The sequence below is a fragment of the Halichoerus grypus genome, chromosome 1, assembly GCF_964656455.1.
Source record: "Halichoerus grypus chromosome 1, mHalGry1.hap1.1, whole genome shotgun sequence".
Classification (NCBI taxonomy): domain Eukaryota; kingdom Metazoa; phylum Chordata; class Mammalia; order Carnivora; family Phocidae; genus Halichoerus; species Halichoerus grypus.
In genome coordinates this window covers 107,201,513-107,219,946 of record NC_135712.1, presented here as the reverse complement: position 1 = coordinate 107,219,946, position 18,434 = coordinate 107,201,513, and the positions used below count along the sequence as shown (strand labels likewise).

At 46.8% G+C, this 18,434-nt stretch overlaps 1 protein-coding gene across 2 annotated transcripts in view; it reads left to right on the top strand.

Annotated features, from left to right (window-relative positions):
- ARHGEF26 (Rho guanine nucleotide exchange factor 26) overlaps positions 1-17,124 on the top strand; it is a 119,658-nt gene extending 102,534 nt beyond the window's left edge. For both annotated transcript variants that reach the window (XM_078070081.1, XM_036091374.2), the window contains exons 12-15: positions 1,431-1,640; positions 12,627-12,694; positions 14,230-14,334; positions 14,925-17,124. In XM_078070081.1, coding sequence (XP_077926207.1) covers positions 1,431-1,640; positions 12,627-12,694; positions 14,230-14,334; positions 14,925-15,067 — 526 coding nt within the window. In that variant the 3' untranslated portion in view covers positions 15,068-17,124. The remainder of the gene's footprint in view (positions 1-1,430; positions 1,641-12,626; positions 12,695-14,229; positions 14,335-14,924) is intronic.
- The last annotated feature ends 1,310 nt before the right edge of the window (positions 17,125-18,434 follow it).

Sequence of the window (18,434 nt, the reverse complement as noted above, 5' to 3'; positions counted from 1 at the left end):
AGAGTAGAGGGAGAGCCGGATCTAACCAGGGTTGGGATTTGCCAAGGAGATGAGCATGTATGCACGGAGTGATTAAAACTACATACCAAGAAACCCAAGCTGGTCATTTAATAAGCATGAACGAGAGGACATGAAGGGTTTAAGGACAGGGGAAAGGTGGTAGAGTCGGTGGGCTAAAGAATCATTGGGGTTGAGGATTAGAAGAAGGGAGTTGGAGAGAAAGGTGGTTGGAGAGGGTGATTGACATTGGGATTACAGAGAGGTTACAGTTGATGGCAATGACAAGGTCTAGGGTATGACGATGGTTGGGGTAGCTGAAGGAGAGAGAATAAGATGGTTGGGGAAGGGGAAGTCAAGGAACTGAGAAGCCGGGGTAATGGAAGGCTCCCCTCCATGGAAATTCAGGAAAGTCGTGTTGGGGAGAGACCGTGAGCCAGCAACTAAACTCGTAAGGGCAGATGACTCCTAACACGTCCAGGAGTCTGTCCCTGACTTTGATTATCAGATAGAGCTGGACAGCATGAGCTTCAAAGCTAAAGACTTTTTAGGAGGAGGAAGTGATCATTTTCTAGCAGCAGCAACGAGAAGCAAGCCGGCAGAGAGCCTTCGAGGAGGCCACATTTTCTAGGGAGAGCCAAATTTCTGTTAAGGCAAGAAGGCAAAAGGAGGGTTCAGGGACAAGGCTGAGGATTTATAAGATCTTGCTGGATTCCCTACATGAGGCCTATTTCCGGAGGACCCAGTAGAAGGGGTTCAGAGACCAGCTGAGGAGCTCAGAGGGTAGAGCCAGATTAGGCGTGTTCACAGTGCTACGGGGATGAGAGTCAGGGGAATGAGGAATACTGGGGATCTTGGGCAGAAGTGGGGATAGAGAAATCAGTGCTGGTGGTTTCTGAAGCAGGTGGTGAGGCTGTGTGTGTTGGGAGAGAAGGACGGCTCAGGCAGATCTCTGAGCCTCTTCTTCTGTCCTGTGCCTAGTGGTTTGGAGGCTGGGAGTGAGCCCTTGTTACCCAGAGCCAGGGTAGGTTTGGGACTCCCTCTTTATTCTGTGGATGGAGGGAAGACTGGGGAAGTGTACCCATCTGAGCATTACCACTATGTATGTGTGTCTCACTTGTGATAACAGTTCCAGGATAATGTAAGATGAAAGCTAGAGCGTTTACAATTATGTTTAATACTGCTTTTAAACCTGAGATACAATTTAGCATATTACAGAGAAATAGTAATTAACGGGTCTGATTTGGGAAGTGTATATTGATTCAGAATCAGTATACATGTAATTCAGATTCCAGCTCATGTTTTACAATAAATCATCCTCTCCCTTTCCTTCCTTCCTCCCCATCACCTTCTCCCCAAAGGTGACGTGGAAACTGAGTGTCACAGTCCTGGCCACTGAATTGTTGACACGTTCTTTTCCCTTTTCCTTTTAGTGAAGAAAGTTACAACGTCAATGATTATTCCTTAAGAGATCAGCTATTGGTGGAGTCTTGTGACAACGAAGAGCTTAATTCTTCTCCAGGGAAGAACAGTGCCACAATGCTTTATTCAAGGCAGAGCTCTGCCAGCCACCTCTTTACTCTGACGGTCCTCAGTAACCACGCGAGTGAGAAAGTGGAGATGCTGCTCGGGGCTGAGACGCAGTAAGTGTGTGCGGGGACGGGGTTTCAGAACGTCTGCTCCCAGTCTTCCCTACGCCATTGCCCTGATCTAAGACTCCCTAAAAACAGTGAACAGGAGAACACAGAATAAACACTGTGTATTTTTTGGTGAGGACCTCCTATGCACCAAGCACTGGGTCTAGGTGCTTCGCTCAAGCTCATCTTTTCACTGTGATCCCCTCAACGTCTCGAGAGATGCACATTATTATTTTCATTTTCATGACTCCTAATGGATGCATTGTGCTTTAGGTAGTGTGCTTTTATATTTAGAGAGTGGTTTCAAAATCTCTTTATTTTAATCATTGATAAAGATATGACCCATGAGCCCTGGGTAGGTGACACCTGGTAGTTTGAGTCTAGGCCATAAGTTTTCCTAGATGAGGGAGCTGAGGCCATTTTGCAATCACCTACCGTCAACGCGACAGCAAAAAGCCTGATGATTTCTATCCAAAGACATACTCAGTTTGGGGAAACATTCACGAATCTACTTTCCCGTCAGAGTTGATGCAGAGGCTAAATTAAATAAACAGCCCTGCTGTTTGTGGCTGCTGGAGCCCCGATGGCTGAGGGGCCGGCCAGCCTCACAGTGGATGAAGACAGGGGGCTTCACCTCCGAGTCTACCCCCTGTGATTTGGTCCATTTAGAGGTCGTTGGCCTATTTATTTGTTCAGAAACTGGAAACGTCCTCTTGAAACGGTCATCACAGGCAGGTGTTCTGTTGGGCGGAGCAGGAGAGGAAGAGGGGAAACCCCTCAGTCTTTGTCCTCAGGGATCCTCCACATCCCTTCCACTGGAGTCTGCCCGGGATCCCACGTGGTGCGATTAAAATGGACCGGCAGCTGGTGAATAACAGCCCTAAGACTGTAGCAAAAGCTTAGCGAAAGTAAACCCAGGGAGGCATCTCTCCTTCTTAAGAGTATTTTAACAGTGCTTCCTGGGTCATTAAAGAGAGACATCAGAAAAAGATTAAAATGATCAAGTATCCACATAAAGCATTTTAAATGATCATTTCCTATCTTTTGGCATAAGAAGTAACTTCTCAAAGGCTCTTAAAGAAGACCAAGAGGGACAGGTTGATGTAAAATCTATTTGAGATTTGAAAATAGCCAAAGTGGAGTATTCCAAATGAACTTGAGTTAGCAGAGGGAATAAGAAAAGGAGCTTCATCGATGACTATGTGTTTGTTTATAAAACAAAGAAATGCCTTTTTCTAAGGTCCCAGAGCTCTTCCATGAAATTGCTAAAGAGCCCAGCCACACTCCAGGCGTGCCCCTCTGTGTTTGCTCCTCTGGGTGGGTGTGGTACTAGCTGGTCTGTGCAGGTGACCAGCAGGAGACATACCCAAGACCCCGACTCAGGAAGGCATTTCTTCAACTCTGAAAGTGTTAAACCCCTCGGCCAGTGAAGGCAGATCTAGCCTTCCTCTGTTTGGGGAAGCTTCTCTTAAAAAGAGAATTTCATATGTCTGAGCTTTGGATCTTATATGACCTTTTTTTTTTAAAGTAGGCTGCATGCCCAGCATGGAGTCCAATGTAGGGCTTGAACTCAGGAACCTGAGATCAAAACCTGAGCGGAGATCAAGAGTCGGACGCTGAACCGACTGAGCCACCCAGGCGCCCCCTTATATGACTTTAAGGATGAAAAAGTCTTAAAGGCTTTGGGGATGAGTGCTTGTCCAGACATTCTAGAGAAATCTCCAAAACAGATTTTCACTCATCAGTTTTTGTTCGTAATGGTGAAAGTGTTACTGGTTTTGCTTTGTGTTTTCCTTTTCTCTCTGTTTATAAGGATTGTTTGTTCTTTATTCAGGTCCTGCCAACATCTCAGCAGAGCTTTTCCTGTCTCTTTTGTAATTTATGTAACCTCCACCACTTGTTCCTGAGATTGTTCCCGGAGAATAGGAAGTAAACGAACATGTCCAGTTCTTTGTATACCAAGGCTAGATCCTTTCCTGGGATGTTCTGTAGCATTTGTTCACCGCCTTTCCTTTTGATCTTGCCATGGGCTGAATGGATATTCGTTTCCTCAATCAGAAATGTTCTCAGAATATTGAGTTGTGTCACCCATAAATGGTATGAGCCATGGGTCTGACTCAGATTTGTAGTTCTTTAATGAATGGCAAAAGAACATTCCGTAAGGGGCAGAGGTCTTCTTGCGTACAGGACTCACTCCCCCACTGCCCTCCCATCCAACACCAGCTCCGTTACAGTTGAAAAGTAAATAAATGGACCCTTTTAAGCACCTAAGGCATAGAATCGCACTGGTGCTGAAAGAAAATCTATTATAGCCAAGATGTGCTTTCCTTAGGAAAAAACAACTGACTGTTTAAAAGTCTAGCAAATTGTTATATGCCATGTTTGGGTAAGTGCAGGTCAGCCCTGGGCTTACCTGGTTTTGGGCAGGCAATCAGAGTTTTGGTCTATGTAGACTGTTGTCTTTGCTTCTAAGATTTGCAAAATGTATAGGTGAATGTGTGTGTTTTAAGTTTTCCTCTCTTTTATGTTATATGTGGTTAAGATGGTCTGTTAGCAAACTGGTTCGGCAAACAAGGTTTTCACCCCATTCTGGCCTTTTAATAACATGGCAGAACTTTAGTCACATAGGTCTTTTGGCTACTTATTCTTTGGTTTGAAAAAGGAGGAGGTTCATACCTAAATATTTACCTTCTTGGAAAAACTATTGTCAGTAGGAGGGGTATCGCTGTTTGACACGAGGACAGTTCAGTCATTAGAAGGTGGTGAAATGGTAGAACAGATCAATAGCTTTGATTACATAAAGAATTCAGAAAAGCTCCCCAAAAAGGAAATAGGGTGAGCATTTAAGGAGCACCTGGGATGCGCCAGATGGAGTCAGCCATAGAACATGAGGAAGGTGAACACCCATAGATGTTTCTAGAGAAGGATACACTTGTGAGCCGAAGTAAGGTGACATCCTGGTTTCCCGTCTTGGTTTCCCCAGGATCAGCATTACGTCTTTGGTTCTGGCAGAATTAAGAATAGCACCCTCTTTGACACTCAAAAGTGTCTTGTTTAGGCAGTAAAATCTGTGATGACCCTAATTATTAGTCTGTGCTCTACTTCCCTCGTTTTTTCTCCCAGATGTAAAATGAGACAAAGGTGACGTGATTTGCTTAAAGTCACACAGGAAGTGAGTTATTGCCAAAGCCGGGACCAGACCCTGACCCTCCTGAAGCTAGTGTCCTTCCTGGTAACAAGTTTTAATCATTTTACTAAGCCACCATTCAGAAGACTGCTCACCCCTCCCTTGCCATTTGGCCCTGTTGTACATCTATCTGGAAGGAAAACTCCAGGAAGCCAGTTGCTATGAAATGTGAAAAACTACTAAAACGTGGATTGTTTTCTTCAGTTCAAAGACTCTAAAAAGGGGAAAAAAAAAAATTTGTGGAAACCCAGCTGGTTAATTTAGGGCATCCCATTGTTTGAAATATTTTATAATAAAATACTGAATAGATGGTGCAGGAAGACTCCTCTGAGGTGACATTTGGACGGAACCCTGAGCGACAAGGAGTCAACCCATGGGAAAACGCAGGGCCAGAATGTTCCAGGCGAAGGCAACAGCAGGTGCAGAACTTCTAGGGAAACAAGTCTGATGTTGTCAAACTTGGCTTGAACATGATGAAGATGGCTAGATCAGGATGCAGCAGAGAGAGAGTGGGCGGTCAAGAGGCCAGCGGAGGCCGGAGCATTTCAGAGCAGAGCGGTTCCAGTGCAGTGTGTGGGCTGTCAGTCCTCACACTGTCTCCGCCTGGGCCCGGGGGAAGCAGTTGAGAACTTACAGCATTTTGACATGTCGGCAGCATCAAAGCATGTGATTAACAGTAACTCACTTCTGTTGTATTTCTAAGGACACTTGGTCCACAATGGATGGGGTGGGGGGTTGGGGGGTGAGGACTGGTTCTTCACCACACATGTTTTGAGGAGCCACCATCTAGAGCTTCGTAAGCTATAGCAGGGAGTTCCCGGGAAGACTGGGATGAAGGCAGAAGTTTCAGCAGGGAGAGCAAACAGGGTCCTGTTGCAGTAGTCACGGGGAGTCCTGAGTGCGGCCTGGGCCGTGGTCTGAGAGAGGAGATAGAAACGTGCTATTTTGGAGGCAGAGACAACGCGATGGACTTACAGGTTGGATGAGTTGGCGTGGCCATGCGTGAAAGAGAGGAATGGATGGTGCTTTGGATTTTAGGCTTGAGCAGCTAACACCGTATGTTAAGTTGCTCCTCCCCGGTCTTCTGTGTGGCTTCTTCCTCCGCTGCCCTGACGAGGCTGCTCCATCGAAAGATGAGCAGCGGCTTCCTGGTTACCCCATCCGGCAGTTGTCCTTTCCTTACCTTTCATATCATTTCGTTTTGTTGTCCGTTCAGCTCTCTCACCATGACCCCCTTTTTGAAATTTTCTTAACCTGTTATCTGTGTTCTCTTAGCTTTCTTTCCATCTCTTTTTTTAAAAAATATTTTATTTATTTGAGAGAGAGAGCACGCACAAGCAGGGGGAGCTTTCCTTCTATTTCTAACCATTTCTCTTCGCTTTCCCGAACCAGTCAGCTACCCAGTGCTTTCCCTAAATGCACATTTCTGTAACTGGTACCATTGGCAGCATTTCACGGTTATCCAGTCTGGAGACTTGGTGTCATTGTGATGCTCCAGGTCGGAACACATCTATCATCTGCCAATTCTTTTTGTACAAACAGTCCATTGCATCTCTCCTCGTTTCCATGCCACCACCTCCTTCCGAGGACAACCCACGTATCACTTACCTTTTTTTTTAAAGATTAATTTATTTATATGAGGGAGAGAGAGAGCAAGAGTGAGCAGGCTAGCAGGGGGAGGGGTGGAAGGAGAGGGAGAGAGAGACTCTCCGGCAGACTCCCTGATGAGCGTGGAGCCTGACATGAGGCTCCATCCCACCACCCTGAGATCGTGACCTGAGCCGAGATCAAGAGTCAGACGCGTAACCGACTGAGCCACCCAGGAGCCTCTGTGTCACTTACCTTTTGAGCCACCCTGTAGTGTCCTCCTAACCATTCCCCTTCTCTCAGTTTTGCATGGTTTTATGACTAATCCCTACGCTCAGCTGTGTCTTTTTCTCACTTTGCACATAGCAGGTTCCCAGTACATATTTCTGGAATTGACCCACGGTGAATGTAGTGAGCTCTCCTACATCTCAGGCAAGGTAGAATAGTGGCCGCGTGGAGGAAAATCCTGCTTCCCTGTCGCTCTCTGTCCGGATATTCACTGTCCCTTTTGTGCTGCCCGAGCAAGTTTTCTCTAAATTCCACTTGTTTTTCCACATTTGCTATTGTGGTTAACATTTCTGTCAGATGTACATCTAAGCCACGTATACTGTGTTCTCTCTGTGTGCCCGTGAAAGATCTTAAGTCACGTTGTTCACGAGACAGCAGTCTGTGAAAAATACCAAGGCGTATCCTTTATAAAAGGACAGAGGATGAATGTTTTACCGCTGTCATTCTTCTCCCTCCGGGCCTTTCTAGAGGAATGTGGGAGCCCGAGAGCCCCCTTTGTCTGCCTTCATAAAGACGAAGCAGGGGCAGCTGCCGCTGACACAGGCGTGGGGGGCCCGGCTTCCTGGGTTCTACGGTGGAATTTGCGTGGCGTTTGGGCCCGGCGTGTGCGGGTGGGGAGACATCCGGACGTGTACAGGGATGAACGCACATTTTCTTTACCCTTTATGTTTAGCTATAGGATATAATCACCTCAAACCACAATCAAAATTGAGATTGTTCACACAATTTCTCCCTCACTGAAAGAACTAGAAGCCTTACGGATGTGGTTGGTCTTTGTCAGCCGTCCAGACAACCAGTTCCAGGGCCTCCTGATAAAGGGGCATTGTTTGCAGGGAGTCTTTTGTGGCCTTCTTGCTTCTGTTAATGATTTAATTAACAACAGGAAGTAAATGGGATGGAATAAAATTTTAAGTAGTATGTCTGACATACTGTTACCTTCATCCTCTAGCAAAAATCCACAAGTGAGGGTAATTTATATGGAAAAGAAATGTGTTTATTATAGGCTGTAGTAGTCCCCTTTGATGCATCTGGAATCCACATCCAAGCATGATCTCTTACGTCGTATAGTGCCCGTCAGGGTACTTGGTCTTTTGTGATGCTCATCACCAACTCCGATGAAACAGGAGGGCAGGCGATGGTTTGGGTCTTTTATCATCGAAGAAAAAGGGAATTGACCCACTTTCGGTTACTCCAAGATTCCAGGCTAGACTCTGTCTTGTCAGCTATTTGATATGACACACAAGAAATGGTCACTTTAGTTATGTAACACGTCATAAAATCTTAATCTTAGAACTCTTGTCATGGGCCTCGGGAATTATTTTGCTTTGGTTTGATTTTTTTTTTAAATTCGGTGAGTTGAGTGTGTGTCCAGCTTTGTTAAATATTGTTGCATAGCATCATTTTCACCCTTTGGGTTTTCTTTCATGGATCTGTTCATTCAGCTCATCTGGTTGAACTGAATGTGTGAGGGAATGAACCAAAATCACCACCATGCTCACAATCCCAGGCTTCACACAGGCTCGAAGGACTTTTGCCCAAAGGCCATGGGTACAGGAGTTTCAAAAACGAACCGTAGGTAAATTTGTAGACTGTGGGAAGGAACACAGAAGGTAGTTGGCCGGCTGCCACTGGAAGGGAGCTGCAAGGGAGGTTAGAGAGCCACCATCTGGGGCACCTGGGTGGCTCAGTTGTTGGGCGTCTGCCTTCGGCTCAGGTCATGATCCCGGGGTCCTGGGATCGAGTCCCTCATCGGGCTCCCTGCTCAGCAGCAAGTCTGCTTCTCCCTTCACCCTCTTCCTTTGTCATCCCTCTCCCTCTGTGATCGCTTTTGCTCTCTCTCAAATAAATAAATAAAATCTTAGGAAAATAAAAAAAAAGAGCCGCCATCTGCTGGCTCCTGTTGAAAGCTCAGGAAGACCGCTTCGGTGGTGAAGTCCTCCATGGATGCTCCCCAGGCTCTTCAGTATCCAGTCTGTCTGTGGCCCTGCATCTTCGTTTCAGAGCCCACTCTCCGCCCTCTCAGTACGCATTTCTTTTCTAGCAGATGCCTGGTATTCAGTGAGAAGTCCAGCTTTGTGTCTTTTTTGTGCAATTAAGTTTAAGCCTACTGTGCTTAATTGCATAAGAGGCAAGCCCTGGTGCGACCGCAGTTGACTCCTGAGGAGGGAACTGGGGGTGCATAATTTTATGTCGTGCGTGGAGAACGTGGGGCTCAGGAGAGAGCTCACGTGCAGATACTTATGTTAAATGTCTCAGTCCTCTCTGTCTCTCCCCGGGTGCCAGGTGTTTGAAGTAGAATGTTCTACCGCACGTAGCCTGTTGCACGCTGTGTTGGATTTTGTGTTTGTTTTCTTCCCTCTCTGCTCCTTCACGCTGGAGGCTGCAGAGAGCAAGAGACCCTGTTTTATTCACTTTGCAACCCCGTCCTAACACAGGGCTCGTGCAGAGGCAGGGGGTGCTGGGTGGATGGTGGTCCACGGAAGCAGCACTGTTCCTCATTCTCTCGCTTTATTTGGGCAAAGGGAAAAGTCTATGAACTGGGGTGGGGCGGACTGTGAATTCACGTCGATTGTTTCCTGTTGTCCCCGGAGAAAAGCGCTGTCTTCGAGGGAGTCCCGCACTTGCTAGCGCAGTTTAATAACGGGTATGTCTATGCCCGGGTTTTTCTTGTTCTTAGAATTCCCTCTTCTGTGGGCGCCTGGGTGGCTCAGATGGTTAAGTGTCTGCCTTCGGCTCAGGTCATGATCCCAGGGTCCTGGGATCGAGTCCCGCATCGGGCTCCCTGCTAGGCGGGGAGCCTGCTTCTCCCTCTGCCTCTGCCTCTCTCTCTCTCTCTCTCTCTCTCTGACTCTCAGGAATAAATAAATAAAACATTAAAAAAAAAAAAAAGAATTCCCTCTTCTGTTGAGGGAGTCTCCTCCCTGCTTCGGGGATGGATGCAGTGCTTTCTGCTTCATAGTGGGAAGGAGCTCCTTGGCAGGGCTCTCGGAGGCCCCCCGGGGGTGGTGGGTGGAGTTGTGCGGTTTTGACGGCATGTGAGGGGGGCGGGGGCGGGGGGACCGGCTCAATTGAAGCCATTTCAAGAAGCGGCTCCTTTCAGTGAGGGCAACAAGGAGTGTCTTGTTCTGTCCTCTTGAGGCTCCGTGAGGGGCCGCCGTGTTTCAGGGATGCCAATAGCATCCAGGCAGCGTGTCTCGGGAGTGAGAGATTTCATCTGGACTTCTGGAGACTGGCCGCAGGGTCAGGCCGTCCCTGAAACGGGCCACCGGATGCCAGAGGCGGGCTGTGCCTGAGAAGTGACGCGAAGGGCGGCGGACGGCAGTGAGGGCCACGCGGAGATGCGCGGGGAGGCGAGGAGGAGTCCGACGTGGTTGGCTGTGGCGCACGGGGGCGCACACGGGCCTCGTGGGTTTCTCTTGCGGAGCGGTTCTTCCATCTGTCAGGTCTTACTTAGTGTTCAGCTGCCTTCGTGCTTCGGAAATTCCACGTGAGCCCGAGAAAAAAATAGATCTTATCCGATGAAGAGATGATATCAAAGCTTTAAGTATTTGCTTAGGATCATTTTAAAGGAGGCTGTGCTTGGTATAAAGTACTCGCTCCTTATAAAACCGCCCTACAGCCCTTGTGTCCTGTAGTCGAGTTTTTAAAAGCAGGCAGTACCATCCGTGAGTACGTCGGTTGTGCACACGACTTACTCCTTGACACTCCGGCGTGCCTGGGGCCCAGCCTCGGTTTCCGAAGTAAGTCTTTCAGCACACTGCGGTTTCCGCCCTCCCTGACTTCCCTCGTTATTTTGTGAGCACCTGCTAGGGAGCACCGCCTTTTAGGCCGCAGACTACCTGGCTTATCTGCTGACTCCACCACTTAGCCCTGCCACTGGGAGCAGCTGCTTAACCCTCCAAACTTCAGCTTCGTCCTCTGAACAATACAATGGAAATAATAATGTTACTATTTAATTTCCAAGATTGTTGTAAAGATTAAATTCGATGGCACTTGAAAAATACAAAAAAGCACCGTAGCTGGCGTGTAAGTGCTCCAAAACTATTTAGAACAAGACCCAGGTCCTGCGCTCCTGAAGTTTATGGCCTAGTGGGAGAAACAGACGAGTGAGGACATGAGGGGCAGTGTGTGACGAGTGACAGCGATTCCTTAGGTTGACAGATGGTTACAGGCCTCCATTACGTGCCGGGCAGTGTTGGAGATAACACAGGCTTCCAGCTGGCCAGCAATGTGATAGTGCTGTGCAGAGGGGTGCATGGGAGCAGGACTGTCAGACTGGTTGGGGATGGGGGTGTGGGCTCCCGCATCCGGGGAGGCCACCTGGAGGAGGTGAGGCTTGTGTTTTCAGAATTGAGTGGACGTGCTGAACGAAAGTGGACATACCATAGGATTCCATTTTCATAAAGCATAAGACAGGTGGTGGTGGTTCCCTTTGTGGGCGGTTATTGACGGGAAAGGGACGGAAGGTGTTGGGTGTACCTATGAAACCATTCACACCTCTGTATACCATTAAGATCAGCGCAGTGTTTTATGTATGTTCTTCGTTGATGAGTGAGCGAGCGTAATGGGTAGAAACAGAGGGAAGGTCCTACTTGAGAGCGAGAAGAGCAGGTGGGGAAGGGTGTGGAACAGCGTGGCATGCCCCAGGCCGGCAAGCAGTCTGCTCTGCCCAGATGGAAGGATACCTGAGGGGCGGTGAAGATGGGGCAACAGCGAGAAGCACCTTTAGGTACAGGCTGTTACAGGAGAAAAAAAATTTTTTTCAAGCACTGGGCATAAAGGTGTCCCTTCCTAAGTAGGTGGAGTGCAGAGTCAAAACTCACCTTGGTTTGGATAGCTTGCCTCAGGACCTCCATGCAACCTTCTCATCCTTTAAATGGGCTTTTGGAGAATGACATGAAATAATGGATGTCAAGTGCTTGTATCTGCCATGTAGTATGGATTTATTTATTTTTTTAAAGATTTTATTTATTTATTAGAGAGAGAGAATACGAGCGAGGGTAGGGCAGAGGGAGAGGGTGAAACCGACTCCTTGCTGAGCAGAGAGCCCGATGTGGGACTCCATCCCAGGACTCTGGGATCATGACCTGAGCCGAAGGCGCCCCTGTAGTATGGGTTTAATCAGTGCTCCTTAGGAGATTTTAAAGTGTGTGTGTGTGTGTGTGTGTGTGTGTGTGTGTGTGTGCCTTATTTAATTAATTGCAATCCTGATACTTGACTTTCCAAATCAAAAACTGGGGATAACTGTATTATGGAATAATGCTTATCTGAGACTTCTGATCCTTTAGTTAAATAATTATTCTGTTTCATGTAATTATAGCTTAATATTATTTAAAAAGTCTCAGTTGTGTTTTTCCTTAAAAATTTTTTTGGCTCTGTTCATTAAGTCCTTTTAATCATTTGGGAACAGTCTGAGAAAGTTCAAAGAATTTCTGTTTATTTCAGTAAGGCTCATGTTTGGCAATCTCAGCTGTAAGAGGAACTAAACAACTTGAAATATGTCTAGATTCATCTTTTCTGAAATGGTTTGAGTGTAGGGGGAGGAAGAGAGAATGTAGAGAGACTGATGTACTCGAATTTTTTAAAATGAAATTTGCTTTTTTGAAATGTTAAATCAGATTGAGTATACTAAATATCTTTATGTGATTATGTGTTGGTGTAATCAGCTCTTTATTAAAGGTTAAACTGTCCTGTTGAGAAATTCCATTTAATCAATAATTAGCCAAATTCATTCCCAATCTTTTTAACAGTAATAACTAGCGTTCAGCCTAGATTCCCCGGATTATCTTTTTCAAATAACTCATACCCCCCTGTTCTAAAAGGCCAGCCCCCTAACTCTCCAGGGAATCTCGCCCATTTTCTGGGAACGGCTTTGCATGCTTTGTCCCAGCACCTTGAGTCTCTCAGTTGGATTTGCCCTCTGTGTTTAGGAGTGAACGGGCCCGCTGGATAACCGCCCTGGGACACAGCAGCGGGAAGCAACCTCTGGACCGAACCTGTAAGTACCTGGAGGGCGGCCGGCGCTGGACCGTGGAGGGGCTATGCCCCCTGCTGGATGCTAGGTTGTTAATGGTTATCCACCACAATCCCTGCTCCGTGTGTTTCTTGTCCAAGCGTTCGTTCCCGTCGCCCTGCATCACAGAACCCTGTGATCCCTGCTTTGGAAGCCAGGGGCTCTGGATTCAAATCAAAGGTGCAGTTCTTTGTCGTGTAAACGTGGCAAATCATTGCAAAGCCTTCCTGAGCCTGTTTAATCATCTGTAAGTCAGCTGCATCATTATATACAATATGGGGTTATTGTCAGGATTAACTTAAACAGCCTATGTTGAAAGCCCTGCTTGTCCTGTAAAGCTCTTAGATTTTCAGCTGTTGCTAATGGGCAAGAATTGCATGTTTAAGCCTTCTCCATACGGACAGTGTGAATCTCAGCTGAAATGTTATTTTTTTTTTTAAAGATTTTATTTATTTATTTGACAGAGAGAGAGAGACACAGCGAGAGAGGGAACACAAGCAGGGGGAGTGGGAGAGGGAGAAGCAGGCTTCCCGTGGAGCAGGGAGCCCGATGTGGGGCTCGATCCCAGGACCCCGGGACCATGACCTGAGCCGAAGGCAGACAGACGCCCAATGACTGAGCCACCTAGGCGCCCCTGAAATGTTATTTTTTAACCTTAAAGAAAATTACTTTACCATTCCTTTTGACCTTATTTATTAAAGTGATAATATGAAGAAAATGTATTTTATTCTTCTGGGGCATTAGGAATGGTGCAGTAAAGGGTGGTGTCCTGTGCTTATTAGCCCCTTAACTTTGATGTTAGGCTTCTCTGGGTATTTCTAGCTGGAAGGTCAAATCGAAAGAACCAGGGCAGCAAAACTGGTTGTCTTGGAGCACTCAAAAATCATAGCTTTAAGCTTGGAGCCAAAGCTAAAGTGATTGGTTTGAAAGTTTCCTAGAATCAAGTTTTATATTATTAAAAAACAAATTAGGAACTCAAGTCAGTCAGTACCAAGTCACTGAAGTTATAATCCTTTTGTTATGATTCAGCATTTTGGGGGAACTCTAAAATGTTGTCTAACTTTTGGTTGGAGCTCCTTTTATTTCCGAACGTCTTCGGCAGCTTTCGTGTGCGGGTGGGCTGGGGAGGCCCCCTGGATGGGAGCGGGGAGAATGGGTGTCCTGCGGATGTTGTCGTCAGTTGTGTGGCCTTGGCATGTTACCCGATCCGTCTGGCCTCAGTTTCCCCAATGCACAATGGCTATTGTCTGCTCTATTGTGTATAGCTTGTCACAGCTGTTTTTGAGGGGATTCGTGCATCACAAAAGGCCTCTCTGGATCCCGAGCTTCTAAAGTTCTAAAGCTCTTAGCCAAATAAGACAGTTCCTGGAACAGAGTTTCTGCTTGATAGACGCTTAACTTGTTTCTGTCAATGCCGGCCTTGAATTGCACAGAAAGACCGAGTAAATGTATTTGATTTGTACCTGTTCTGTTCTCCTCTGCTACCGGGAGCTCAGTGTGTCCCCCCCTGTCCCTCGCAGCACTGACCCAGGTGGAAATCATTAGATCGTTCACTGCCAAGCAGCCAGATGAACTGTCCCTGCAGGTGGCGGATGTGGTTCTCATCTATCAGCGGGTCAGCGATGGTGAGTGGGGGTTTTCAGGGGCGCGCCCAGTGCAGCCTTCGGGGCGCCATAGAATGGAGGAGCCTCATTTTGTTTTTAGTGCTCATCCTCCATATCCCTTTGGTTTTTTCATATGCACCTGCCTTTCCTCTGTCAACACTATTGCTTTTAATGTTTTTGAATAAGAATGCAATCAGATGGTATATTATTCAAAAGCAACCTTGAATAGTTTCCCTTCCTTCCTAGTGCCCCAGTGACTTAGTGCTAATCTTCAGAGGTTCTTCCTTCTTTACTTAAAAAAAAAAAAATCAGTTTCCTGATGCCCCTGTCTGTGCACAGCATCCCCTCCCCTAGCCTGGCCCAAGTCCCGGGCTCTTTTGAGCCTTCTCCCTTCAGGGCCCCAGTTGGTGTCCCACCTCCTCTGTGTCATCCATTCCTTCTTGAGGCCCATTCCTGCTGTTCCCGTGTCTCCTCGCCTTCCCTCATCCATCACGCACAAGCTGGGGTGGGATGCTGCCTCTGAAGTTCGCTGACATCCTCCCCGGAGCCAGGCAGGGTCCCGGTTCCTCCACACCCCTGTTGCTTCAGGAGGACTCTGCTCTCATTTGCAGGCTGGTATGAGGGGGAACGGCTGCGAGACGGAGAGAGGGGCTGGTTTCCTATGGAATGTGCCAAGGAGATAACCTGTCAGGCTACAATTGACAAGAACGTGGAGAGAATGGGACGCTTGCTAGGACTGGAAACCAACGTGTAGCCGTCCCCCCCCCGCCCCCCCCTCCGGCCCCAATGGCCTTCCATGACCGCAAGATTTGCACGACATCCTGGCCGGCTGGTTGGTTCTGGGCCGGCTTTGTTGTTCATTTTAACACAGCCTGATTCATTGGCAGAGTGACAGCGCTTTACCTTTATGCTTGCCAGCTGGTTCTGCTCTCTCAGCAGAACAGCTACCAGGTACAGTGAGTTCGAAAGCCTCAGTGTGTGCACACCGTCCACCTGCAGCCTTCTTGAGGCCCGCGGAGAGTCTGCTGCAGGGCCCCGGCGGCCGAAGCGCCGGCCAGGCTCACCCTTTTCTGGCATGGAAAATGGATGTTGGGGACTGTACCCTGGTTTTCTCTTCCCTACTTCGCCAAGAATGTTACTGTCCCTCCTTTTAACCTCTCCTCTGTATGGTTCTCCCGGTCTTGGCAAGAGTCTCTGTGTTTAAGGAATGCCCAGTTTTGTAAATATTTTTTCTGCCTCTTACATTTTAGATCTGATTCTAATGCTTTGAGCATTTCACAAGGAACTGGTAGAGCTCAGAAGGGGAGCTGCTGAGTTATTCTGAACCTCTTCCCGGGAAAGGGAAATTGACACTTGAATTTTTGCCACTTCTTTCCTCATTAGTAGGAGAGACGCTTACTTTAGAGATTTTCTTTTTAAACCCATCTGACCCGATATTGGTCTCCGATAAGTAGAGCCTAATAAAACCCTACTCAGGCTACTCAAATAAGATAGAATTTAGGTGGTTCACATAAGTGAAAAAATCCTGAACATAGGATTAATGTTCCCAAATGAGCTGATAAACTGACATGAGGCTGCTTTGCCTTTAATAATCTCGCCTCTTATAATTTCTTTAATAAAGATTTTCGACTATTCCTACTCCTGTTTCTAAACAGGAAATTGGCTGAAACACACTCTCAAGGTAAAATTAGGCCCTACCTTGGTATCAAGATGCCAGCATGGCACCTAACCGAAACATAACATTTTGGTCTTAACGGGAATCCATTTGATATGTACTGAAGGTCTTGCTTGCTGGATTTGGAGGATCTCTTAACCCTGGGTGCCTGCAGAACTTCATTTCTTCCCCTGGGGCAAGGAGAAAGGATTTTAAGTAGTTCGCTTCATAGAGAGGGAATGTGGGTTTGGAAGACAGGGCGGGGGAAATGATTTGTACTGGCAGCTAGGTTCCTCTCTATTCCGTCTTCTTCGATAGAGGGGTAAGACCTGGCAAAGCGTGCATTATTCAAGGACTCAGATCTGTGTGTGACATGTCCCACCTACTGCCTGCCAACCAGGTACCCAAATCCTGAGCGAAGTGAGCAAAGCCGAAGCCCAGGGTGGGAGCTCAGTATGCTTGCCTCACACACCCTGCGTCCTGCCAACTCAGCCGTGAGCCAGTGTGGTACACCCGGGGCCCTCTCGTCCCTGGCTCACTCTCCTTGACTTATGCAGACATTTCTGGGTGTCAAAGACATGCCAGGCCCTGAGTTCCTTGAGCTTTGGGCCAGTCAATGAAGTAATAGCAGTGGACGCAGCAGGGGATTTCTCCAGGTTGGTAAAACAAGGCGTTGATCTCCTCTTTCATGTCACAGGCCTTTTAGAGGAGAGGTTAAGAAATTGTAATCTAATCTCATGTGATGTTTGCATTTAGGAAGGAACATAAATGTGTTGCTTGCAAAGGGATCATTTTGTGTTATTTTTGCTAATATCCATTTGAAGCTAAAAAGCAATTGTATGAATCCTGTGAATTAATTTATAAGTAGAGATGTTAAAGTCTGGGAAATACATGCATTTTATAAATCAAAGCCTCATTTAGCAAGCAGGTTAGTACTGTTAGCGGGTCATGTTGTTACATAGCGGGTGTGTAACATAGTTTCATTTCCACCGTGAATTTTCATTTTTATAGGACAGTTTCTCGAATAGCTTCTCAGAACTGTACAATGACTTCAGTGACCTGTGGAGAACAAAAATACTCCTTTTTGTCCCAACAAATTGATACTGCTTGTATACTTTTGGTGAAGTGAATTTATAAAGATTTTTGTATATACTTGCTCTTTTGTATTTGTGTGATTTAATTCACTATAGCGTGTATTCACTTAAGTATATAACTTGGTGAATTTTTGGTCAACTTGGAGTTCTCCTCAGAAGGGATCTACAGCTAACGTTAAAGGGCGCTGATCTTTCCTTGTTGGGTACATGCTGGCATCAGCTGCCCTAGAAAGCTGGAGCAATTTTAAGAGCTGGGCCCTGATGTTTCTTATAGTTTCCACAAAACTGCACGACAGAAGAGCTTATCTTAAATAGTTGGTGGTTCCCTAACTGTAGTATCCGAACCTTTGTGCTTGTGAAATTCCACCACCTTGTGAATCTTGGTGGAAGGCAAAAACTCCTGTGTTAGTTTTCTCTTACTGCCTAACAAATTACCACAAACTTAATGGCTTAAACCAACATCCATTTATTATCTCACAGTTCCGGGTGAAGAAGGCCAATATGGCGCAGTGGGTTCTCTGCTTAGAGTCTCGGTCTCATAAGGCTGACACCAAGGTGTTAGCTGGCTGCTTGCTCAGCCAGAGCGTGGTATCTTCTTTCATGCTCACACCTGTTGTTGTCAGAATTCAGGTCCTTGTGGTTGTGGGACCAACGTCTCTGCTTCCTTACTGGCCGCCAGGGGTGTGGGGGTGCTCACAGCTTCTTGAACCTGTTCATATTCCTTGCCATGGGTTCCTTCATCTTCAAGGCACCAGGGGCATGTTGAATCTTTCTCACACTTGGAATCTGACTCCATCTTATGCTACCAGCTGGAGAAAAAACTGCTTTTAAGGAACTCATGTAATTACATTAGGCCTACAGGATAATCACCCTTATGATTAACTCAAAATCAACTGATTTGTGACCTTAATTAGATCCACAAAATTCCTTTACCATGCAGTATAACATAATCACAGGTGTAATACTGGGCCGGCCGGGAGGTGCGGCAATAACGGGGATCATCTTAAAGTTCTGCCCTCAACACTACTGTAAACCTTAAAATGCTAGATAACTTCGTTTCCCTGTGTCTTGTATTTACTAAAATACAGCCATGTGGTAGGAAACACCAATCTTTGTTGGATTTTTGCTCAAGGTAATGATGGAAGAGGAAGGAGATGAGCATACCTTCTCTGGAACTAGCAAGATACATTCCCCTCTTTGCTGCTACATTTTCCCTGGACTTTAGAAAGCAGCAGAGCTAGAGCTACTTGAGGGGACATGAGTACTAAATAATGCAGGGCAGAGTTTAGTGCCTCTGGTAATCACCCTTGTGGATTGAATCCCCGAAGGGCTTGCTTTGGAGTGAGGATATGAGCTTGGAGGACCTCAAGCTT